Raw genomic sequence first — 26,693 nt, forward strand, 5'->3', positions numbered from 1 at the left:
ATCGTTGAGAGCCAGAATTTCAACATTTATTTCATCGAAAATTCACTAAAATTGAAATTATTTTGAACAAACCCAAACATGATCAAATGATTCTAAATGCAAAGGAATGCATATTTAATTTATTTCAGCTGATTGCACTTAAATTTAATTTTTTTGAAGTTTTTAAGTTTTTTTGGAAGTTGTTTTTGCTCCTGGTTTTTCGAGCCAATTTTTTAATAGTTTGAGAGGAGTGGATCGACGAAAGCTATGTAAAATATTTGCAACGTCCTCCGATTTCCACATTTTGTCTGCCTGAATCAGTTGGTAGTCAATCAGATTCGTTATCTAACTGTAATGAGTTTGAATCCATTGCACTTCAGTTTGAGGTTCAGTTCATAAAAGGGTCATTATGACTTGCAAATTAATAAAGAAAACTTATATTTTTGCAACTATTACAGAATTCTTCCTAAGTCAAACTTGAACTTTTTTTTTTAAATATTTCCAAAATTTTTGATGAAAGTTTTGACGATATTTACTAGTTTCACTCACAAACGTGTGAAGGTGTTTTAATTATAATTTTTTTTGAACAATTTATTTGTATCATAATGTGGGGATCAAAATATTGATAAATCATAAGTTTTTTTATTAACAAAATATATAAAAAAAATAGCATATAAATATTTAATATAAACCATAATTGTTAAAAAAAAGGATAAAATCGCTTTACAAGGGGTCAACGGGCCATTTTACATGATCATTCAAAATGGGTCCGCGGGCCACAAAATATCACCTCGCGGGCCACGTTTGGCCCGCGGGCCTTACTTTGGTCACCCCTGCTCTACATAATGTTGTGCTTTATAATTTTTGAAAATCTCATTATTTCAAAATGTAGAAGAAACGTGAAAATTTTAAATTTTTCACTCAATTGCTGAATGTTCATACCGTTTGGCTTCAAATCATGTTGTTGGTCTTTAAAGAAATATCTTCAAATTTACAACATTTTCTAAACTTACTGTTGCTGTGTAAAACTCTTAGTTTTAAATGTAATGAGATAATCTTTTTTTTTGTCGATAACGTTACAATAGCAACAATTTTATCGCTGACAATCTGATATTTTTATATTCCATAAAATCAAATTAGTCCAACTGACAGCACTCATCCAAAGTGGGGGGGGGATGTTAGCTAGTATTTGTGGAGCAGCACCCGCCATTAATTCTAGTTGGATTAGGTTAACTCTTGAAGTTTTGCTCGGAAAAAAGTGTGCTTCTATAAACGGGTGATGATTCAAAGGGTTGGCTTTCCCAAGTTAGAAAAATTGTAAAAAAAAATAAACCAAAAATAACTAAAAGAGAAAAGGTACGACTAAAAGAAAGCTAGAAGGTGTGATTCTGTGTGTGTGTGTTCGTGTCCTAGTGTCTAAAATTTGGAGCTTACTCGCTAAAACCAGTGGGTGGTGGTGGGGGCGGCTTTGGTGGTGAGGGGTACGGGGGGAGGGCCTGAGACTATCTTAACGCAAATGCCAAAGGCAATTAAATTACCTGTAGATCCTGCTTCGCAGCTTCGGCCCCGGACCGTGTGCTGAACGTGACGAAACCCACAGGCTGCAAGAAAAAAAGAGGAGAAGTTGGAGGGAAAATTCTTCAATAACGATTTTCCCATCACTGCCGCCGCTGCTAATCCAATTATCCCCTTGCTTGCTCCGGCATTCGGGGCTCGTTATCTGATAATGCAAAAATTGCGTGTTTGGGAGGAGGGGGGAGGTGGCACTTACCGAAGCTGTTTTTCCATTTTTGCTGGTAACCTTCAGCAGGGATCCCTCGTATCCCTCGTAGGCTCTGAACAGCAGGTACAGCTCTCGGGGCTTTGCGTCCATCGGCAGCCCACTGACGAACAGGGTTCGAACCTGAGGGGGAAAAGGGGAGAACATTTTGATTAAAAACTGTTGGGTTAGATGCTATCGGTGGGCGAGTTTGCAATGATTAGAGGATATTTGCAGAATTAACATTGCAAAAGCTGTGCAAACTCTAAATACACAGTACGATGGCGTAGAAAAATCATTATAACATCGAGTGTTCAACGCATCTTGACATGCTGGACTGATTTATTGATTAAATCCTACAGTAATATTTCAGCAAAGTTTTCCGAAAGCTGTGCTCAAATTTGCACTCATCCGTAGCAAAAACAGGAAACAAATACGTCCATCCTTCAACTTCAAGCAGGCAAATTACGACAAATAGTCCGTTACCCACGCCCACCTTTCTTCCTCATGCTTCTGTGAAAGACAACTTTTCCACTCGAATTGAATATTTCGCCGAAAGTTGACACAGAGATTAAACATTTCCACTGGAGCATGAATTCAAATTAAATTAATTAGTCAATTCCACAGCAAAATCTCTGCGCCGTCCAAGGCCGGTTGCAAAATTAAATGGTGTCACTGCCGAGCCTTCAAGCCCCGTCAAGGATTATGGAAATTCAGCTCAGTTTGTACCTTGGTCTCAGTTTCTGGAAATTATTCCGGATGGTTCGACAAAATTGATTTTGTGTAGTGAATCTTTTCCAGTGAAGACACGGGGTCCGGAAACTTTTTCCTCGATGATAACTTTTGCTGAGCTTGTTAAAAATAATGATTCCTAATTGGATTAATGGACGTAAGTCATGCTGAAAAAGCTTAGGTTTGTTGATTTCGAATTGAAATTGTTACAGGTTGGAGAATTCACATTTCTTTGATCTTTGTGGGTGACACGCGAGTAAACACTTTGAGGGTTCACCTTCTCATTACTCAACTCATGCGAACGCGGATTTTGACACCTTCGCCACTAAGATATTCATTGATGTGTGTGCTAACGTGTGAAACTTTGGCGTAACTCATCAAACCCGCAGCTCCTTTGGGATGCCATCAATTAGACAACACGCCCAAACCTGGCGCCAATGTCTTGATGAATTATTTCACACTGTGGTGAATCATTTGATACAGCCTACATCTAATTAAGGGAAGATGATACGAAGGATTGATTAAATATTCCGGGACTCGCTGGACCCAATTTCACCTCGTAACACCCCCCTTAAACCATGAATAATGACAGTCGGGACTCTCACCTGCCCACGCATAGTGATACCTTAAGGAATGGAACCACGATGAAATTTTAAACAACTTATTAGAACAATGATCCATCTTGGCAAAGTGTCCCATCACGAGCATCACCTCTAGAACATCCAACTAGACAAGACCCCTTTCACAAAAGAACCCAACTCCGACACATGTGGTCACACCTTGTACTACTCGCTACCGGTTGAATTAATGATGAGCATATTAAGCTGGTAAAAATTAATGAGCTGCTTCCACGTATGCGCCCTGCCCAACATCTGCCGGAACTCCCATGCTGGTCCAACCGAGGAGCAAGTCGAAGTTTTTTGCAAAAAAGTGTACTCTGTTCTAGGAAGCGCCATGATAACGGGGTTTTACTGGCCCGCCCTCTTGCCACGTTGCATTTGAAGCAGTGACTGACTGAAAGGATGTGGTTCTTCCACCTGCATATGAAGAGCTGTGAATTATGCAGAAAGGCTTGGTGGTCGTCGGTTACTTGCCGGCATGTCATTATCACATGATTGGCGACCCCTTTTCCGGAGGTTAGCGGTGTAGCGGTGAAGTGATGTCTTTGAAAATGTTCGGTTTATCGAGAAGTATAAAATCTAAAGTGGTAGATTCAGGAAAGTTTCAGCTGATAGCTCAACTTACACAGACAGCAATATGTTTTTTTTGTATTTTTGTATTTTTGTATTTTTGTATTTTTGTATTTTTGTATTTTTGTATTTTTGTATTTTTGTATTTTTGTATTTTTGTATTTTTGTATTTTTGTATTTTTGTATTTTTGTATTTTTGTATTTTTGTATTTTTGTATTTTTGTATTTTTGTATTTTTGTATTTTTGTATTTTTGTATTTTTGTATTTTTGTATTATTGTATTTTTATATTTTTTAAATAAGTTTTTTTAGGTAGGTTACATAAATCGAAAGATTGCTGGATTGAAACTCAGAGAAGATATATTTTTTTACGTCAGTTAAAATACGTCATCCGTTCAACGTACTCTTTTTTACGTTTTATGTCCTGTGTTCATGGCAATGAAAACAACGTTAATCAACGATTCCAGCAGTAAAATGTCAGATTACAACAATAAACCCACCAAGTCAAACCTTTATCACTGATAATGACAACGTAACTCACGGCACGTATGGTTCTTTTTAGAGCCTCCCATTCAGCCTGTGTGTACTCCATGAATCCCGGCGCCAGATAATGAGGATGTCACCAGTCCCGCTCACACACACACAAACGTCTAAAAGCAAAGTCATGTCACTGTGGTTGTCTCTTCAGCCCCTGGCAACAAAGACAATTGAAGACCACGCTGGCACGCAAGAATCGGTAAGTTATTTCCGCGGCCATTACTCAAAAAGTACACCCTGCCTGACAGGCACACGTGAACCTAATTATGCCCAATTTTCTTGCCACGCACACACACAAAGGCGGTTTGGTTTATAATGGAATCTAATTTTAATAAGTAATGAGCCGTTTGCGCGCCACAAATCCGACCCTCGGAGACTTGGCGGGGGGGGGATGTTGGGGCACGGGAGGTTAATTTTTCACGAAAAATTACCTTCCGTCACGACACCTTCACTTGGGACGTTAAAAGTACCCTTTTCATGGGTGTGGCAGGGGGTCGTCCGGACGACGACGCACACGCCGCTGTCCCGAACAAAGAACTTTGGGCTGAAAGCTTTCCTGGAAGGGACGTGGTTGGTGGGTTGGTTGAGCTGGTTAAATTGGTGCTAAGTTTGATGTGGCGTAAACCCGCAAGTGTTGGAATTGATGATCTTTTGGGTTATTTTGAACCATGGGTCCTGATATCCGGCTTACTCATCATTTACCAGTCGTGAATCGTATTGAAATTCTAATCCGATTTTTCAAAGCTTTTTGAGTTGTGAGCGATTATGAAGGATGTATAAGGTTACACGACATTTTAGTTAATCGCCACCATATTCAAAGGCTGAAAAATGCAGGTAAGGTGTTTAGTTTTCATAAACAATTTTTTTGTCATATTAGTCATGCCTGTAACATAACTACCTGTTCCTTTTTGAGTTGTTCTTTAAAACCACTTGCTAATACAAATCACCGCAATGAATAAGTTTCCTGAGAGAACGAAATACTCAGCGGTGAGAGCGCGTGGTCATGGAAAATAGGAAGAGTGATTGAAAGAGAATGCCTTTGCTAGGACTCACTAGACAAAGGAAAAGATCTCTTTATATTTTGGTGTCGGATTTATTTTTCCTTCACTAATTCACAACATTAAGGAAGTAATTTGGTCAGAATAACTTAACCATGACAGAATTTCGCATTAGACAACTATGCGTTTATGGACAGTGAAGTGTTCTTAAATATACTTTTCATATTCAGACTTCATCTATTATTTGCACCAATTATTAGTCTTTAGCGATCTCGTGCTGAATGTTCAAGGTTTTTTTTCGCATCTCGAAGCAATCTATCTCAGCGTTGATACCTTGTAAAATCTACTAGAAGCAATTGCTGCTCAGACTAACTTTCCCTTCCAAAACAAACCACTTTTAACGTCAACACATAAACAAAAGATCTTCCAAAATCCATCCCAATTCCTTCTCGGGGCACAAAAAGCCGACAAATACCCCGGCGTCCGAAGGACAACTGCTTCATTCCCAGCACCATTCAGTGTAATCAAAGAGGAACTCAAGCCCGGAACTTGTAGGGTGGAAATCCACCAAAAACAACGCCGTCCATTCCTTGGCAGTCAGACATGGTTAGAGTTAGGTTAGGTTTCATTAGCATCGAGATGGAAATAAAAAAATATATATTTCTCGATATAGCTCGAAATTACGTCCTGGTGAAAAGTTAAGCTTTACAAAACTCAATGATTTTTTAACGACTTAAAATCAATCAGTGTTGATTCAAAGTGAGCCCACTGAACTAAATATGAACAGTTCACAGCTGAAAGTGAACTCGACAGCGATGCGAGTCAATACCATGGCTGCTTACGTGGCTGACCAATTTGGACAGGACACCGGCTAAGGAAGTTGCAATTACTTTTCTACTTGCGGTTTCTCTTTGTGAGGAAAAGAAGCCCATTTTTGGACTGGCTTGCATTGGGTTCGGTACGGAGCTCTGTTTGAATGATGTGTGTGCACGAAATAAAAACCAGGAAGAGATAATGACCATCGAGGAAAACAGTGGCTTAAGAGAGACTTTCATGTAATTTTTACGTAATACTCAATGTGAAAGCACTTTAGATCACAAGTACACAGGATTTGTTTGCTTTACACGTGTAATTTTTCAACGTAATCCCAAAGTCTTACCGGTGCTCTCACTTTGCTCAAGTTTTCAAAACTCATGTTCTTTTCATCTACCATTCCTGGCCATCATGCCGAAGTGTTCAACATCAAGCAAATTAATTTACTCCATGAGTTTTCAGTCTTCTTGAAAAGAGGGAGTGAGAAACATAAGCTGCAAGCACTTTTGCCTCAAATTTGCCAGTCAGTACCCGGGCACCCAGCTAAGTTACAAGCTGCCGGTGTAAACCAGCAAATTTTAAACAAGATGTTCTTAGCACTCACACCCGAGCTTCTTCCGGCCACCACCTCCTCCCAAAAAAAAAAAACAACAACAACATGTTCCTTTTAACCTGCGGTCCACCGTGACTTAGGCTGGTACAAATATTTTTAAAAGTTTTTGTCACCCCCCCCCTTCAAAATTGGCCCGAAAAATCAGGGGGCAAAAAAAATATTTTTACAATAAACTTCAAAATTTCAATGAAAATTCAAGTGCAACCAACTGAAATCAAATTAAAATACATTCTCCTGCGTTTAAAATCATTTTTAGCATGTTTGGGTTTATAAAAAAATCTTAAGATTTTTAGAAAATTTTCGATGCAAAATCTTTTTTTTCGATACAATTTTTGTTTTTGTCAGATCTTAGATTTTTTGAAAACTAATGATTGCAAAACAACTGAACTAGTGTAAAATGCATTTTAAAACACTTTTCTCATTTAAATGTGAAGACTATGGCTTGTTATTAAAATTTTTATATTTTTTTATTTTTTTGCCCCCCCCTTGACCTCGGCCAGGGCCGAGGGACAAAAACTTTTTTAAATATTTGCATCGGCCTTAGTAACTATCATAAATTTCCCAGTGCATTATTTATTGCAGCCCTCGGAAGTGCAACCTGCACGTAAAAAACCCTCCCGAAAAATTTCCACATGCATTTACATTCCGGACCACTTCTTCCCACCCCCAGAGGAGAGGGCAGAACCTGGGACGAATCGCTTTTCGAAAAGTGAAAAATCGGAGCTGTTGTGGCCCACGTGGTGGGATGCTGCACGTGTGCACATTTGAATTCCAAGAGTGCCAGTGATGCCAGAAGCAGCAGCAGCGCTGGTGGTCCATATTTAACGAGATGTGCCCCCACAATTTACATCGCCAGTGTTGCCAGCACACGGGGTTTGAATGCTAAAGAAGTTTTTGGCAGGGCACTCCCGGAGCACCTTGCTGCAGTTGCTTGCATTTTTCATGAGCGGTCGTTGCAAGGTAAAGGCTTGTCCTGGTGTCGAATCCTTCGGAAAAGGGAAGCTGACCTGATCGGTAGGACGGAAATCGGTTCGATGTTCTTTTGGATGGGCACTTCGGATGGTATGTCTCTGTGGGAATGCTCGGAATCCCGCAACGAATCAATCGTGACGTTGTTTTGGAGGAGCTGACGTTTATAACTGCAGGAAATTGTGTTTCAAAGTTTAGCTCTAGGGAGTTGCATTCAACTTGCCGTTTTTGACGTTTATGCAGTGAATTTCAACAGCATGATTTTTCATCTTCCTCAAACTCTAACTTATAAATGTTAAACTATTATTACAGTTTAAGTAACAAATTGTATCCTTTTCAATGCATTTCGTGTTCATTAATCAGCCAAATGCTCTGATTTTTTTTAATTGAATCCCTCCTTCAAAGTTCGCCTGAAAAATCTGGGGGAAAAACAAATGTTTCTAAACAGTTCAAAATTTTGATGAGCCTAATCTAACTGTTATCAATTTTGAATGCCGTTTTCTGCTTTTATAATCATATTCAGCATGTTTTGGCTCACTTAAAAATATTTTAAACTTTTGTGAAATTCCGATGTCCTATGTAAAAATTAAAAAACAAAACAAAATTTTGTCATGCTTATATATTTTGAAAACTAATGATTGTGAAATAACTACACTGGCTTAAAATGCATTTAAATATCCTTTTCATTCAAATTTTAAAAGTATGACATTAAAAAAATAAAAATAGTTCAATTTGAATAGAGATTATCATTATTTGTCTATTCTAAACTCTAACTAAACTTAATTATCAAACTTGAAAACACGAATGCGAAATAAAAAATTGTGGTCATTTGAAGGAAGAAATCAAAATTTAGTTACAATGACACACAGTTTTGATTTTACACGTGTATTTTTGCAAAAAAAAATGTTTATCCAATTTTTGTATTGAGAAAAATGGGCACTATCTCGACATGTTGCAGGGAAATTTACATATTTTGTTGATTTACTTTTAATTTTTTTTCATGATTTAATAACATCACTAGAGAAAAGTAACAAATCAGGTTGAACAGTGTACACAGTGTTTCATTCTTAAATTTTTTACCACAAACACAGAAAAAATGCCAAAATGGCGTTTGTTTTCTTATTATCTTTGAAATAACTCTAAAAGATTTTTGAAATTGATCCAGTTGCACAAATTATGCTAAACATAGATGTCAGTTCTTCTGATATCAATAATCATGCATAAAAACCAAATACATTGTTCATCGCCCCTTCTCAATCAAAATTCAAATTTTCAACTACTTTGACACTTCCAGAACGAAGAAATCAGTATTCAGAAATATATGTCGAGATATGACCAATAATGTTCAATACAGTTAGACTTTCTTCAAAATTCCAAAAAGAAACTTAAAATATGATCAGGTTATTCTGGAAAATGCACTGTAATTATGTGATTTTTATTTTATTGTTAAACCCCGATTTAATCCACAATTTTTTCTTAGAAGATTTTTTTTTCAATTTTATCGGATTTTTCTTCCGAAAAGTCGATGGAAATCGATGAGTTCATGTTCATATCCATCAAATTTCTTATGAATGTGCCTCAAGAGACTCTAAATTACATATTTGACCTCAAATATAAAGTTAACCCAAATTTATCAGATTTCTAGCTATCTTCGAAATAACCCATAAATCCAAGCTTGAAACCTCAAAACGACCGAATAATAGTAGTTTATGCAACAAGTTGCAAAAATAGGATTTTTTCAGCACGAGTCGTACATTTATCCAACGAGGTTCACCGAGTTGGATAAATACGAAGAGTGCTGAAAAAATCATGTTTTGCAACGAGTTCCATACAATTTTTTTTGCAATTCCAAAAAACACACACTGAGTGAAATTTTAAGTCAAATTTTCATGTATTTTGTCAATAAATCGTTTAAATGAAAAAAAATGTTGAAAGTGTTACTTTTCAAAACAAGTGCTGAAAAGTTCAACTTTTCAGCACCTATTTGAGTGCTGAAAAGTAGAACTTTTCAGCATTTATTTTGAAAAGTGTTGCTATTCGATTCTGTTACTTTTGGTACAGAAAAGTAGGCTATTTCGTCGTTCAAGAATGACAGGAAAAGTGAGTAGTTTCACGACGGAATTGCAAAAAAATCTTTTCTTTGTACAATTTGTCATTAAAATACAGCAACAGATTGCCCGGATACAAATTCGAGCTTACACCATAGCTAAACTTAGTGTATTGCATTTAAATGCTATTTATTACTCAAAAGGTTCCCAACATTATTTTTTCAATCCTCTTCCGTACAACACTAAAATATTTAAAAACATTTTCGAATCAAACACATTGTCGAGAACAGTTTTATGAACAATTTTCATAAAAAGGTATCAATTTTGGTTCAATATAAGCAGAGATATATCCAATTTCGTAAAATAAAAAGTGACTTTCTTCAAAATTTTCGGATTTAATTCCAATGCAAACGATGAACACCGCCTACTGAGTTGGATTTGGGCTGGAAACGATTTATTTGAGGTCAAATATGTAAATTAGAGTCTGTTGAGGCACATTCATGAGAAATTTGATGAATAATGAACCCATCGATTGCCATCGACTTTTCTGAAGAAAAATCGAAAAAAAAGTTGCACTAGACCCCTCGACGAAATATTTCTCCGAACCCCGCAAAATATCAGGAAAGAGCCCTTCTTTCATGGTGCCAAATATCAGTCTTGCCGATTTTTTTTATCTAAAGTTTGTTCTAGGAAACACACCGTGAACGGTCCCGCAAAAAAAAAATCCGCAATTTTCTTTTCGTCGGAATTGAGATTTTTTGGGAAACTAATGATAAACAACTGTCCTGTGTATAATGCATTTTAAAACACATTTTTTCATTGAAATGTTGAAACCATGGCATGTAATTTTAAGTTTTTTTTCCCCCTCACCCTCTACTTTGACCAGAGGCAAAGGGCATCAATTTTGAAAAATATTTGCAACGGACTTATAGATTATTTGTGGATTCTAACATTACTCTATTATTAGATAATTTTGGAAAATTGGCGCGAACTGAGACTTCGAATTTGATGTTTAATATATTTTCCTGTATAAAACCAAAGTCGAATGAGAAAAAACAGGGTAAAAATAAGGCTTAGATCACAAAAATAGCAAAACCTTTGAGAATAATATTTGAACTAGCTTCAAACTTAGGGTACAATCAGTTTCCTCTCTCAATCTTTATTACCTCTAAAAAGTTTGTTGATTACCTTCACTGGTCCAAAATTGTGAGTTGATGAAAAAAATGCTCGTCTCCAATCCACGGCCGTACAAAACAGTTATAAAAATGGTGGGTTGATAATGACGTTGCTCAACTATTTCAGAAAATGGGTTCAAAAAATTCAGGTTTTGAGTTTTGTCGTCGAGCCAAATTGTAATCAAAAGAGCGCATCGACACCTTCATCCCAAGTAACATTTTAGGTTTTAAGTAGGCCATAAAAGCCTATTTAGGCCGTATGAGGGTTTCCAGAACCATGATAAAACCTGTAAGTTTAAAAATGTTACTAGGGATGTTAGTATTAATAGGATTTTATTGTGGGACGATTCCTTTAAAAATTCGACATTTTTGAAGTTGATGTCAGTAAACACCTCAGTTTCGTCAAGGTTTGATAGGTTTGGGCTCGCTGAACACGCTCCAATCAACAAAATTTAAATTTAGTGAATTCTCTGCAAATAAATAAAATTGTTAATTTGCGTATAAAACCTATGGAATAATGTTAAACAACCATGCGTTCCCTCATATAAGCAACGATGCGCACCCCCTTATTTTTGCACCCCCATAGATAAACGTGGGAGCGCATGGTTGCTCAAAATAATTCTATAGAATTTGTTCCCAAATTTGCAATTTTATTTATTGGCAGGGAATCCACTAACATTTAAATCTGTCAATTGGAGCGTGTTAAGGGAGCCCAAATCTATCATACCTTGACGAAAGTGAGGCGTTTACTGACATCAATATATAACTTATATATTGCAAAAATAGTAGGCATTTATTTCATGTGTGTCAACATACACACTACGTGTAATTTTCAGTTATATTAAATGCACATAACTGGAGCATCAAATCAGACCTAAAGTAGCGTTGAATAAGACGTAAAATTACACGACCACCACTCATCTAAGGTCGTGTAAAATCACATCAAACGTAATTTCGGTTGATCTTTTTCGAATAGGAATCTTCAAATTCTGATTGAAATAAAAATCTGTTTTTAATGTCCTAAACTCAAAAGTTTTTATCGTCACACAACGTAATTTCATAACAAAACTAAATTCACAGCTCAAAATGATTATATCTTCGATTTTCCGCCGGAATTTCGGCCGGGAGGTGGAGTCTTGTCTCAAAAAGAAAGATACACGCCTGTGGGTCCGTATATAGCACAAAATAACACTCCTACTCCAATTAAAAAATCATATCTTGGTTGCATTATCAAACATTCATGAAATGTACCTACTTTAACAAATCAAAAAAATCTTTTGTAGCTTGCCATTGAAATCAGAGTGTAAACATTGAAACTGCGTTACGACCAGCCACCAGTCGGGGATGGAAAAATTAGCAGAAAAAAAGTTCATCTTTCTGGCGGTCAAACTCTCGGATCTGGAAGCGCGGAAAATCCAGCCCGCACCGTCCGCTGCCAACTTTATAAATATTGAATTACAGAAATGCGGCGACCACCCAATTTTCCACCCAAAGTTCGTTCTTTTTTATATATATAATGGAAGTTTGCTCCGGAAAATTCGCAGCCTTTGTGCGGCGCGAGATAAAATGAATTTGCAGAAGCGAGCAAACAATTTGATTTAAAGTTACAGCAGCAGCAGTGCTGAAAATAGGTCTTGAGGAAAGACGAAACAGCCGGAAGTTTCACCCGGATCCAAAATCACTCAATCAGTTTCCTTGAGGACAGTTTAATGATTATTTATGGCACCCAAGTGATCAGAACCGATTTCTCCTACCGCTGCTTCAATTTCCCAACAGCAAACAGTGCTGCCAGCAGCTCCAGGGGGAGACATAAATCATCCCCTGTGAACCAGCAACGGCGGACGGTTCCGTCACGGCCAACGTCGTCGTCGTCTTGTGGGACAACGAGCAAATATTGTACCCATATTAGCTTTCGGGTAAAAGCAAAATCAAACAAATCTGTGTGTATCACTGAAATTGTGTGTAGAACATGAGTTCACTCGGGAACATCCGTACAAAACAATCCTGGAATGAAGACATTTGTGGTTTGGTAAAGGGGAGGTATCAGTTCATACATCTCAATTTGTAACGATGAGATATCTTGGCAGTGGCGTAGATCTGGAAAATATTCTGTTTCCTTATTAACTGAAATCACGAAAAAGGAAAAAAATTGAATATGTGATTGCATCATATTATAATTTTAAAAAGTAGTATTGAATTCCAACCTTCCTTACGCTACTGAGATCCTCTCTTCGGTGCTGTTGTGCTATCTTGTCGCACGTCGCTTTTTGACGTTTCGTGAAAAAGCTTTTTAAATGTTTGACATTGCTGAAACAAAAAATAGAGCACGCCATTTAAACAATAACATACACGTTTTGCTTTGTTTCCCCAAAGTTTGGTTGAATTTGGTTGAAGGACTCCCGAGATACAATTACCTATAAATAGGTCTATTCCCGTACTGCAGAATTCTGCAATTCTTCACAAAAACGGCAGCAGAGCGTTCCCGTACTTTTCTGCAACAAAAGTAACTTTTCTCTCAGGCAGAACTTCTGCAGTGAGAGAGAGAGAGAAGTTGCAGCGAAACCGTTCCCGTACATTCCTGCAAGCTTTCTCTTCTCTTTCTTGTTGAAAAGTTACTGCAATTTGGTGTGGTGGATGTTGAGTACACGCTTACATAAAATTTGCAAGTTGGGTGAAATCAAGCATTTAATTATTAGTTGTAATAATAAATGATTTTTTTATGTCTGTTTTGTATTTTGTCAATACTAAAATTCTGAAACTCTGAAATTCTTGAATTCTTAAATTCCTAAATTCTCAAATTATTAAATTCTTAAGTTCCTAAATTCTCAAATTCTTCGCAATCTTGATTCATGAAAAACACACATATTTTGGAGTCATATTTTAGGTTAGAAACTTAAATTTGAGCAGTTCTCTACGGAATCGGTCTTTTTTCTTTAATTTTAATTTTTGTATTTTTTAATCCGGCTGAAACTTTTTTGGTGCCTTCGGTATGCCCAAAGAAGCCATTTTGCATCATTAGTTTGTCCATATAATTTTCCATACAAATTTGGCAGCTGTCCATACAAAAATGATATGTGAAAATTCAAAAATCTGTATCTTTTGAAGGAATTTTTTGATCGATTTGGTGTCTTCGGCAAAGTTGTAGGTATGGATATGGACTACACTGAAAAAAAATGATACACGGTAAAAAAAAATTTGGTGATTTTTTATTTAACTTTTTGTCACTAAAACTTGATTTGCAAAAAAACACTATTTTTAATTTTTTTCATTTTTTGATATGTTTTAGAGGACATAAAATTCCAACTTTTCAGAAATTTACAGAATGGGCAAAAAATCATTGACCGAGTTATGATTTTTTGAATAAATACAGATTTTTTCAAAAAATCGAAATATTGGTCGCAAAAATTTTTCAACTTCATTTTTCGATGTAAAATCGAATTTGCAATCAAAAAGTACTTTAGTGATTTTTTGATAAAGTGCACCGTTTTCAAGTTATAACCATTTTTAGGTAACTTTTTTGAAAATAGTCGCAGTTTTTCATTTTTTAAAATTAGTGCCCATGTTTGCCCACCTTTGAAAAAAATATTTTTGAAAAGCTGAGAAAATTCTCTATATTTTTCTTTATTGAACTTTGTTGATACGACCCATAGTTGCTGAGATATTGCCATGCAAAGGTTAAAAAACAGGAAAATTGATGTTTTCTAAGTCTCACCCAAACAACCCACAATTTTTTAATGTCGATATCTCAGCAAGTAATGGTCCGATTTTCAATGTTAATATATAAAACATTCGTGAAATTTTCCGATCTTTTCGAAAAAAATATTTTCAAAAATTTAAAATCAAGACTAACATTTCAAATGGGCGTAATATTGAATGTTTGGTCAGTGTAGTCCATATCCATACCTACAACTTTGCCGAAGACACCAAATCGATCAAAAAATTCCTTCAAAAGATACAGATTTTTGAATTTTCACATATCATTTTTGTATGGACAGCTGCCAAATTTGTATGGAAAATTATATGGACAAACTAATGATGCAAAATGGCTTCTTTGGGCATACCGAAGGCAGCAAAAAAGTTTTAGCCGGATTAAAAAATACAAAAAAAATCGAATGACCGAAATCTCAGAGAAATGCTCATTTAGAGGATTTTGAGATTGGAAATTCGTTGAGTTTTAAAATTTTTGGTTAACAGAATTTTTTAGTTTACTCATTTTTGAAATTATTATTTCTTTGATTTTCATTCTTATTATTTTTAACTGCTGCTTTTGAATTTTTGGTGTTCTGAACTCATAAATATTCAAACTTTTATTTTTTTATTTCAGTTTTTTTTCAATTTTTATTTTTTTTTTATTTTGAATTTTCAGAATTAAGATTCTTTTGAAATTTAAAACATTTTGAAATATTTAGTTTACAATTGTTTGAATTTTTAAGCTTTGAATTTATGATTTATTACTCTTTTTAATATTTTTCTGATATAATTTTTAAATTTCTCAAATATCTGATTTATGTTTTTTGAAAGTTTCTCAATTTGAAAATATTAGTTTTTTTTATATTTTTAATTATGGATTTCTTAATTTCCAGATTTCTTAATATAAGTTTTTCAAAAAATTTGAGTTATGGGTTCATTTTTTCAAATTTGTCAATTTTGCTGCGTCACCGTTGTTTTTCATGTGACATCCAGTCATAATTTATTTATGTTATTTTGAATAATCTTTCAAACATTCTGCAATTAAAACATGTGGTTTTGGTCCCTTCTATATAAAACCTATGGTTGTCTTTTTTTAATCATATTTATCCAGGATTTTAAGCGAAGATGGCGTTCGAATAGCGAACATCCGAAATTTCAAAATCGCGCAGTAGCACCAACATTAGAAACAAATGTGGCTGTCATGCCATGGCGCATTTTTTTCGGAATATTGGTATCACTGCGAGATTTTGACATTTTGGATGTTCACCATTAAAACGCCATCTTCGCTTAAAAACCTGGATTAAACGTACCTGCCGCTCTAATTTGTAAAATTGTTTACCTAATGTACAAAATTTGAGTTGTTTCTAATATTTATTTCTACCCAAGCATAATTAATTTCTAGTTACTTAATAAATAATACATCCTTGATTTTTTAAATAAAACGTTGTACTGCATAAAAAATAATATCTTCGTTATAGTGGTAAACTTGTTTCAATTATTTTTTTGGGAACCATTTTTTTTAATATGTTCAAATAATTAAAAAAACTTTAATACCCAATTTGAGTAAATCCACTCAACTGTGTACAATATTGCAGAAAAAAGTACTGGAACACGCCACACAGGCAAAAGTTTTGCGGTTTCTCTCCTTGCAGAACTTCTGCAAAAGAGAGAGATGAAGAGAGTGAACTGAAAAGTACGGGAACGTGCTGCAAAAAAAGTGACTTATGCTGGCTGCAGAATTCTGCAGAAGCTGCAGAAATTCTGCAATTCTGCAAGTACGGGAATAGACCTAATGTTTACAGTAGTCGGGCATGTACGTGTGTCAAACGCGTTTTGACCAGAAATACCTTAGCCAATTGTCACACCTACAACAATTTTCAGGGTGTGTCACGACAAGATGGAAACTTCTGTCATATAAAGAGTGACAAAAATGCATGGAGTTTTTTGGTTTTTATTGAATATTTCAGTATTGATATCAAATTTTGGGAATCTGTGAAGGTCAAAAGGAAAGACATTAACGCACAAAATGGCGTTCTTAAATCAATTTAGCCCAAAATGCATGTGCGACAAGATAGCACGTCAACGACGTCTTGTTCAACCAAGCTGCTTCTCCTGCGGTCTGTACCGTCGTCAGTGATGATGTCAACAAATTTTCCATGTTAATTGAATTCATTTAACTGTACACTAGCGTGGTTCACGTTTCTATGAAAAAGACAAAAGTTGTTATTTTGTCTTGCATCAACCGGAATTTCGTTCTTTTATGTCCCCAGAAGCACTCCTGAAAATTTGAGCCCATTTGGTAAGGTCTAGGAGCTCCAGTTTTAATTTGAAATTTATATGGGATTTTGATTTATTTTCCATGGGAAACTATCTTTTTTTACATTGTATTAGGATTTTTTTTTATAAATCGATGAAATGACTTGATCCTTATAGCAGGAGATAGGTTTTGAACTGGGGAACAACTTTGTAGAACATACCAACAAGCTAGGAAGTGACCCTTTAAAGATACAGATACTTTTAGATGGTGGCTTTTGAAGGGGCCAGCCACCATCTAAAAGAATCTGTATCTTTAAATTGTCACTTCCTAGCATGTTGGTATGTTCTACAAAGTTGTTCCCCAGTTCAAAACCTATCTCCTACTATAAGGATCAAGTCATTTCATCGATTTATAAAAAAAAATCCTAATACAATGTAAAAAAAGATAGTTTCCCATGGAAAATAAATCAAAATCCCATATAAATTTCAAATTAAAACTGGAGCTCCTAGACCTTACCAAATGGGCTCAAATTTTCAGGAGTGCTTCTGGGGACATAAAAGAACGAAATTCCGGTTGATGCAAGACAAAATAACAACTTTTGTCTTTTTCATAGAAACGTGAACCACGCTACTGTACACCAGTGCACCAAACAAGCTGAAGCTCTGCGGCGCCGATTCCTCGACGAAGCACTTCAGGGAGAAATCTGTACCTCCCAGAGGGGTGGGAACCCGGAGCACATTCCACCATTTATAAATTGTTTACTCGAACATTTGCCTGCATTATCATCCTATACTTCTTCGGGTGATGTTGTTGCTAACGAAGGCTCGTCTTTTAACGACATTCCCCACTTGGCCGGATGCGGAAATCGCGTTCCGTCTGACGGTGTTGTGGCATCAACGACAACAACAACAACAAGGACTGTGACTTCAAGACGGTTCTGCTTGCCAACGACAGCACTTTTCCCGAAAACGAGTCGAATATTATGCAAATAAAGTTGTCAAACCGAGTTTTTCTTTCCTCCCCCTTCATAGCACACTCCCTTGCCCACGTGGAACCACGTGTCTGCGCCCGACGGGATTATCGACACAGACCCAGACGCAGACGGAGACGACGGAGAGCAAAAGGCTAATAGAAATGCAAATTGAGTGACAAGAAGACATTGGAGGAGAGCAAATATGCAGCCTGGGCCGCGTAAGGGATCGTCTTTCGTAGGGAAATCGACGCCAAGCAGAGGCAGAGCAATTCGTCTGGAATTTTCCCGCCCGAGAATTGAGATGGAAGAAGGGAGAAGCGTTGAGTTATTGGCGGAAAATGGGCCAACATTTAGCAGAAAGCAGATCAAATTGTGTTATGGTTGAACAACGGGCATCAACATGCGGGCTGAATGGGATTTCCATGATAATCAGAGTCTTGCAGAGGGTTCATCTGATTTTCGGAGCGGTGGATTTTGTTTGGATGGGATGGAATTCTTCTTCATATTGTCTGTTAAAAAGAGATGTGAAGAAGTTCAGTAAATAATTGAGACATTATCCAGCTGTTGCTTTATTTTGCAATAATGAGTAGTAAGTGCACAATTCAACCATTTTCAACCTATAAAAAAAGTACTTTCCTCCTTTCAAAGCTAAACCCTTGTTCTACAAAACAAAACGCTACAATAACTTGCTAGTCAAAAAGTTAAGGAAAAACAATCTCACACACAGAACTACCACAGCAGGTAGAAGTTCCAACCAGCCAAAACCCATTTGAGAGCACTTTCCACACTTGAAGCCCGTTTACCTGACAGTTATTTACCATTACAACTCCCTTCCTCTCGCACACACCTACTGAAGTCTCAGTTTCCCTGGTAAGGGGGGGAAACTTTAACAAAACAATTTTCCCTGGCAATGCAAATTGGCTTCCTATCGTGCTTTCTCGGTGCTGCTCTTGAGCTGTTTTGGGGGTAACGACAATGTCGTCCTTGTGACGTTGCGACGCGGGTTTCCCACCATCGTTTTCCCAGAGATTTCAATCTTTATTGTTTTTGGAGCCAGATTTCCAGCACTGTGAGAACTTGTCGAGCAAATTATTCAAAATATCAAATCACAAGGTAATATTCTCATCACACACTTGAAGACTGAATCGTGACAGAAAGTGGAGAAGGTTCCAACAGGAGATGAAAAAAACTCCCGATGCCACCCCCACCAAGTTTTGATCACATATGGCAGACATGGCCGTTTTGCATCCACTTTAGGTACCTGCTCTGCTGCTGCTTGGCAAGAACTACCTGACAGGATTCACGCTGCAAAGTGAGGAAGCAGCTCGTTGAACCGGTTTACTGGGAAGCGTTTACACTTTATCTGCTGGCACTAAATGTCACGAATGAAGGGGTAAGATGGTGTGTTAGCCCGATGACTTTAGCAGGGCCTACACGGAGTGCTTTCTTTTATGTTGAGAAAATGTTAATATATTGAAAGCTATAGAAATACCCGTTCCTCAACAGGGCTAGAAAATTTCAGTAAAAACATTGTTAGCCATTAATAAATACATCGAAATTCTCAAAAGTTAAAAAATAAGTTTTCTAGAACTTTTTTCCCTCCCCATAACTTTTTGACACGACATAAACTTTGAAAAATATTTGCAACGGCCTTATCAAATTTGATATAATTTAATTGCAGTACTTCCGAGAACATCTTAAATTGTTTTACAGAAATTAAAGCGCCCAGCCCTACTGCCCCGGGTATGCCACAGAGAGGACTCTGAGAACGGATTATATTTCACAAAATCCACAAGAGAGGAAGGATGCGTGGACATGCCGTACCGAACGCTTGACAGCAGGGGTGCCCAACTGTTTGGCCTTGCGGGTCAGATTTGATGTTTTCTGAAGCTGTGTCGGGCCGGAAGTAATGTTTGTTAAAAGTTGACATAGTAAACAAATTTTTCTCATTACATTGTTTAATTATTTTTCAGGTAGACAAATCATAAAAAGTGTTGCAAACATGATTAATAAATTTTGATTTTAAGAATCAAATGCAACATAACTTTTTAAAGTTGATGTTGATTTATTTATATTTCTATTTGTTAAAATTAAATTAAATACCGTGATACCATTATTTAAAAAAAATAAATTAAATAGGTCGTTGCAAGTTTCTCAAACTTTAGTTTTCTTTACACAAAAATACAGAAAAAAATCAATGAGGCATGATCAAACTTATTGAAGCGAAATTTGGATGCAAATCTTCTTCACAAAAAATATTTTTGAGTTGTTGTGCACCTTTATTCAAATATTTCACAAAATGTTTTAAAGTTATTAAAAAATATACAGTCTAGAGAAATATGTATTGATTGTTTTTTTCAATTCGTTATTATTTGAATTTCAAAGTTTATGAAAAAATACAGTTTTGCTCGTATTTCTTTGGATTTTTTAAATGTAGGCTTGGAAATATAATGATGGTATATAATGATTAAAATTTAAATTAGGGGAACAACATCTAATTCCAGCGTGCCTCTAATGTTGGCTGGTCAGAACTTTGACATTCAATTAAAGCTAATTAAAAGCGTTTTCAACTGAACTCGAGTGATAAATAGCTCAATAAGAAGTGAGCAAGCAAGTTTCTATCAAAAATTTTGCAAAAACCTGCCAAACATACGAGAATTTCCTCTAAGTATCTTTCTGTATATTTTAAGAAATCAATCCATGTTTTTTCATATTGATATTCCACATTTTTAATTTTGTTTTTTTTTTTGTGCCATTTTTCAGTATACTAATTGATTATAAAATATTAAAATGGAAATGATGAGAATCAAATTTAAATATAAATAAATGTTTGAATTAAAAAAAAAACATTCAAAAAAATAGAAAATCAATATCTAAATAATAGGATGAATTATTATGCAACATTTTATTACTGAAGCAAAAATAAACAAAATTGAGAAAGGTACCTATAAGCAATTGTTTCAACACTTCAACAGAAAATGTTTTTTTTTCTACCAATCCTGTCAAATTGAAATTTCAAAAAAAGATTTGATTGCGTGATAGTTTTTTTTACATATTTTTGATTGTCAATAAAATGTATGCTCTAATCCCTAAAGATGATGTTAAATGAATCGAAACGTCGGAAGTAGAACGAAACGGATCGCTGGCCAAATTTATTTTTCGAAAAAAAAAGTTTTTCATGTGTTCAGGAGGTCATTTTGAGCAACTTTTGATCTACGAAAAACTGTACTTCTATTATTTTATATTTTTATTGTTTTATTTTCAGTATTTATTTTATTTAGTATTTTTAGTTTTTAATTTATGATGTTTTGTTTATTTTATGTTTGTTTTTTTTTAGTATTGGACTTAATGTATCACCTCCTATCATTACATTTTGCCTTTCTATTTTTTTCATGATTTTACAGTCACTTTTTAAATTTTTTGCTTGTTTTTCACATTATCTGTTATAGTAGGGCACCACTATCATTAAAATTGAAAAAAAAAATATGCGTAGAGGCATAGTCTGGGACCCCACTAAAAGTGTTGCAAACTTAGTTTGAATTAAAATATAGGAATTGTTGATAAAAACCACAGCCAAAGTTAACCCTTAAAAATTACATTTTTAAAAACATTGGCAAAGCTACATAATCTTTCCAATGCTTTTTAAAGATCAAAAATAGGTTGAAAAATTGATTTTTGGCAAATTTTTAGATCGAAGCCGGTCTAGAGGCCGGGTTGGCTTGTACAGAATTAAAACTGCTAAGCCGTAAACAGCCATATTAACTGTCCTAGTCGAGCTTAACGGGTACATTAAAATTTTCGTTTTTATTTTGTCAATAATTTATTAATAGATATTTTGAGTTTGATTAAAATACAAGGATTTATGCATCACTTATGCATCATTTTTGCATTATGATTTTGACATTGGCTTTTGTAGATGAAATCTTTTAATTAATCAAATTTAAGTAAAACAAATTAGAAACTGCTTTTTCTGATGACATTTACTATTATTGGAATCGAGCGATAAACGAGATTTTAAATAATTGTGATACAACTATTTCGATAACTTTATTTTGATGAAAATAATAATATTTATACATGTGAATTGACTCAGGACTTGGACAAAGTTGTATGTCATAACATTTCACACATTTAACGCTACCTTTTGGTGGAATTTTTAAATTTTTGCTTTTCCTCATACATTTTTGTGATTTTTCCCATACAAACCTCTACGATCAATAGCGACCCTTAAAACTTAACTGATTTGGGTCGATATTGGCACAGTTACTTATGTTTACCTAATGAATCGATAAAGGTGGTATCTCTTAAGATTTTCTAAAATGTGCAACTTTCTTGTAACCCTAGTGTCTATTCAATATGTTAAACTACCTTACTCAAAGCGTTTTCAGTCTCATATGGTAGTCCTAGATATCCCACATAAGCTTCAGGTCGAAGTTGATATCTGGATGAACACTTTTTTGATTGAGTTTGAAAATTGTGTTATTTTTTACTGAAATGTCAACAACTTCCTTCAAGTTCAATCAATTAGGATGATTTGAATTTCGAAATTCTATAGGATGTGCCTTAGCTACAGCCTTTTAAGACTTTTGACGTTTTTGAATCTTAAACCTTGTGTCCCGATTTTCCCCGTTTCCCGTTGAACTAAAGAGCTCTTATTTGGCCCAGATGCTAGTTTTGTATGTACAAACAACTCCTGAAAATTTCTGGCAGAATGGTGAGGTCGATGCGAGATGGGTATGCTCTGCTCGTAGACTCGCTCTTAAAAGATTTATTTGAATGTCTGATATATTTGAAAAAAAAAAATCCAAAATTATTATTATTATATTGTTTTTTTTTTGGTTCCAAAGCTCTTGAAATTTCACCGCATATCACACAACTTAAAAATACTACACGCACACACACACACACTTAAAATGCAGCCCATGATGTTTTCGTTTAAAGCACATTTCTCAACTTCTTCGAGGCAACGGAAGAACCCGTCTTAAAAAAGCTACCCTTTTGCAAAGGAAAAGACGTGCAATTTCCGTGCACTTGGCTGCGACACCGCACTCCAGGATGCATACAAAGTTGTCGTGAGCTCCCAAAGGGTTGTAACTTGGAGCCCCCCCCCCCACTTGCCAGGGGCTCGGCGAGTCGTTAGGAGAGTATGTTTCAATTATAATTTCATCTCGCAGTGTGGGGGGATGCCAAGTGGGGAGCGAAAAGCTTTTAATTTTCTTCTTTTTCCCTCTTGCTCAGCGATATATTTCCGCTTACTTAGGGGTTTGATTGGGGGATTAATTTACGGCCAACCCTGGAAAGTGGGGCGGAAAGGACATGTGTTCCTTGAAAAAGTGCCAGATGGAATGGCGCAAGAAGGAAAACCTAGTTATCGCAAGAAAAACGACTTGCTCTGGTTCTGTTCAGAGTTTGATGCAGCAAAAAGGGATGCATATTGCTTGCACACATCCTATGAGAAGACTGCAGCAGTCAGGTAACGAAGTTAGACCAACCAACAGAGAAAGAGGAATCTCGGTGCGTTTTTGTGTGACAGCTATGGCAAGCCGTCCTCCTAGTTCAGGAGTTCTTGACAGAAATTCTCCATAAAAGTATTATAAAAATTAATTTTATTTGGTTTATTGTTCGTTAAACATTAAACATATTTATAAAAAAAAAATCATTTTCCTTTACAAGAAAATTTCAAATGTCAACATAAAATGTTTAAACAATCTATAAATTATTACAAAGAGACTGTTCTACAGAGATTGTTCTGATGAATCTCAGGTACGTCTCGACGATGACAACGACACAAGCTTTAGATCAGTGTGTTTGAGGAAAAGATTTTCTCGGATTGAAAACACGTGCTAGGTTAAACGTTTTTGCTGGCTTGCTTGCTTTAGCAACCCTTCCCACACTTTCCCTTTTTCCCCCAAAAAAGGTGTCTGCTGTGGTTTTGTATGTGTGTGTGTTTGAATAAATTGCAAGTTTAATTTTCAATTTCACTCGCATTCTTTCGGAGCACCGACTGCGGCCATGATCCGGATATAAGGGAACATGCCTGGAGCAAAAGAAGTGTGAGTTTGGCATTTTATTATGCAAATTATGTTGATTGTTTGATGTGCGCTCGGAATTAGGCTACCGTTCTGATAGACAGAGCCTGAGTAAATTTCATACTCATAAGTGGATTAGGTATGCTGAAGGCACTCGAAGTGGTTCGAATGGAACGGAAAACTTCCTTGATGAAATTAAGTGCTCTTTCCATCTTGGAGATGTTGAAAATGTGTAACTGCTTGTAATATCGTTGTATGACGTCTTAGGGACCATCCACAAAACACGTGGACACTTTTTTTTGGTAATCTCACCCCCACCACGTGGACAATTGTTAATACAAAAAAAATCTTGTGGACAATCGCCACTCCCCATTAAGTGTCTACGTGGTTTATGGATGGTCCCTTATCTGTAACTTGACTTTTACTAAGATCCAGCAATGTGGCAAATTATTTTTGTGTTTGATGTGATGAGAATTACAATTTATATTTAGGAACTTATCTCAACGAATCCTCCTTCATGAGTTTCCTGTAAACAATCTTGTGTGCTTACCTGCAATGAAAAGAATTAAAGGAAATGTTTTAGATAAATTGTATAAATTCGGCCAATACTTTCATGAAATAAATTTGGGATGTATGATATTGATGGATTGCTGGAGTTCTGTAGGTATTGCCCATAATTATAATTGTAATAAAACATTCAGCTTGGGGAAATATATCCATTCCCATCCTACTAAGCGGTCGTGTCTGAATAATGCTGGATAATCTGGAGTGTTCCTTGAAATTTACTAGAATCAAGTACGCCAACCAGCAGAGCAGCTTTTTGTGGACATTTCTGTTGATTTTGACTTCTACCGAAAGTTATTCTTTTTCCTTTTAAAAGCATTTTATAGAAATATTTCCCAAGTGTATTCTAATCCGAACAGAATGCACTGGAGTCCACGCAATTTCAATTATAGGCTGAGTTCTTTTTTCTCGGTTTTCGTCAGCCTTCGACGAGAATAGGTTGAACCTGGTAAAATGTCAAGTGACTCAGGATGTCTTTTTTAAATATTGCTTGCTAATTGATTACATGTCTCAGGACTACTTTTCAAGTAAGTGGTTAAATTATGCTCAAAAAACATGTTGCCGAAAGTTGCAAGCAGTTCTATATCAAAAGCGCTGTGAAAATGTTAGCAATAGTAACAAGTTGTTTTTGGTATCTTTCGTCAAACGATTGAGCTCTCACATCTTGTGTGTGAATGTGTGGGTTTTCAAAGTGATGAATAATGATGTTGCAAAATAGAAATTATGACCAAAAGTGCATCAAATAATATCTGTTTGGCCAGTAAAGCGCATAAATGAGTGTTTGCTACTGGAGGCGGTGCTGTTGTTGGCAACACCGTCAAAAAATTGTGTAAATTTGAAAGGTGTAATTTTGGAAGGTTGAATATTACCTCTTTTATGGTGTAATTTTACCTCAATTTAAACTGAAAAAGTGACATTACACCAGCATTGTGTTAAAATCACACATTTTCGGAGGTATATTACACATTTTTTTCTAGCATAAATGATTCACCCCTACCCAGATGAAATATTACCATGTTTTTTTTACTTAGCCTTAAAAGTTATAAGGAGTAGACATATTTCTCTTATTATTCCAAATCAAGTATTCTGATAAAAACGCGCCTTAGTGTTTGTCACCGAATCTTCGTCAAGGCAAATTTCCATTGATATGGGATATTGGCGTGGATGACAGGGATCAATTAATGCGTTGATTAATTGTAAATTCATAAGCTGTTTTTGAAAATTTGTACAAAATATCAAAAAATAATCATTAGTATTTTTTTGTTAAGAAGTTTTATTTTTCTAATCACAGTGTTTGGACAGATAGTGAAATATCCATTCTCCAAACCCAAATTGCTTTTAAATAATGTATCCGTGGATAGTATGGAAGAATGTGATTAAGAATAATATTGACACATTTAGTTGAAATGAAAACAAAAACCATGCAGAAAATATGTTTGTCTTTGCAAATATTTTTTCCAGAACAAATCTTACTGGTTTAAGCTCATCATTCATAGATTAGCATTGCATTTACATTAAAAATCTGCTTTTCACTTGAAATATCATATTTATGAAATCATAACTCAAAGTTTTCATATATTTGGAGTGAATTTTTGAACATGATTGCATTTTTGGGCACTATATAAATAATACGAAGTATTATTGATTTTTTTTTTACGATTTAGCTTAATAATTATGTTTTAATGGAATAATTTTCATAACATTATAGATTAGATTTTTTTTACCGTCTCTATAGCCCTAAAAATTTCCAACTTTAAACATATATACAAATTAACCGATTCTTCTTGCACAGCACTCTTAGATCTTGGCGGGAAGGGGTCCTATTTTCAAATTATGTAACAACAATTTTGGTTTAAAATCTTACCTTAAATTGTAATAGTTTATTTTCATTATTAACATTATTTTTGTTGGGCAACAAACAAAAAGTCAAGAAAATGCATAATTCCGCTTGAATTTCAAGAATTCCCGGGAAATTTTAAAATTTCACATAAAACGAAAAAATATTTTTTTTTTTGGGAAATTTCGGGAATTCCTGGGAAATTTTTTCCCGGGACAGGAAATCGGATGCTCTATCTACTATACATAACATGCTTGAATGAATGAAGTTGCTCATAAAAGTATTTTAAGATCTGTTAGTTAAAAGAGTAAAAAGTTTACAATAAGATTAATTTGCAATAATTGAATATTAAGAGAAAAACTAACTCAATCCATTTGTGTGGTTGATGCCTTCCTCACTTTTTCCCAACCATGGGTAAAAAGAGTGGTTTGGACACTTATTTCGGCTATTTTTTTTGGATCCAAGACACAGTTTACATACATTTAAGTGAGATCCGGAAGTACATAAATATCACTTAAGTGGTCATAACTC

General features: G+C 35.5%; 1 protein-coding gene across 1 annotated transcript in view; it reads right to left on the minus strand.

Annotated features, from left to right (window-relative positions):
* LOC6044876 (protein couch potato) overlaps nt 1–26,693 on the minus strand; it is a 346,765-nt gene that overhangs the window by 35,814 nt on the left and 284,258 nt on the right. Inside the window, exons 3-4 of the mRNA XM_038259795.1 lie at nt 1,751–1,882; nt 1,518–1,580 (exon numbers count right to left, since the gene is read on the minus strand). Coding sequence (XP_038115723.1) covers nt 1,518–1,580; nt 1,751–1,882 — 195 coding nt within the window. The remainder of the gene's footprint in view (nt 1–1,517; nt 1,581–1,750; nt 1,883–26,693) is intronic.

Source organism: Culex quinquefasciatus, chromosome 3 (assembly GCF_015732765.1).
Source record: "Culex quinquefasciatus strain JHB chromosome 3, VPISU_Cqui_1.0_pri_paternal, whole genome shotgun sequence".
NCBI classification, from domain to species: domain Eukaryota; kingdom Metazoa; phylum Arthropoda; class Insecta; order Diptera; family Culicidae; genus Culex; species Culex quinquefasciatus.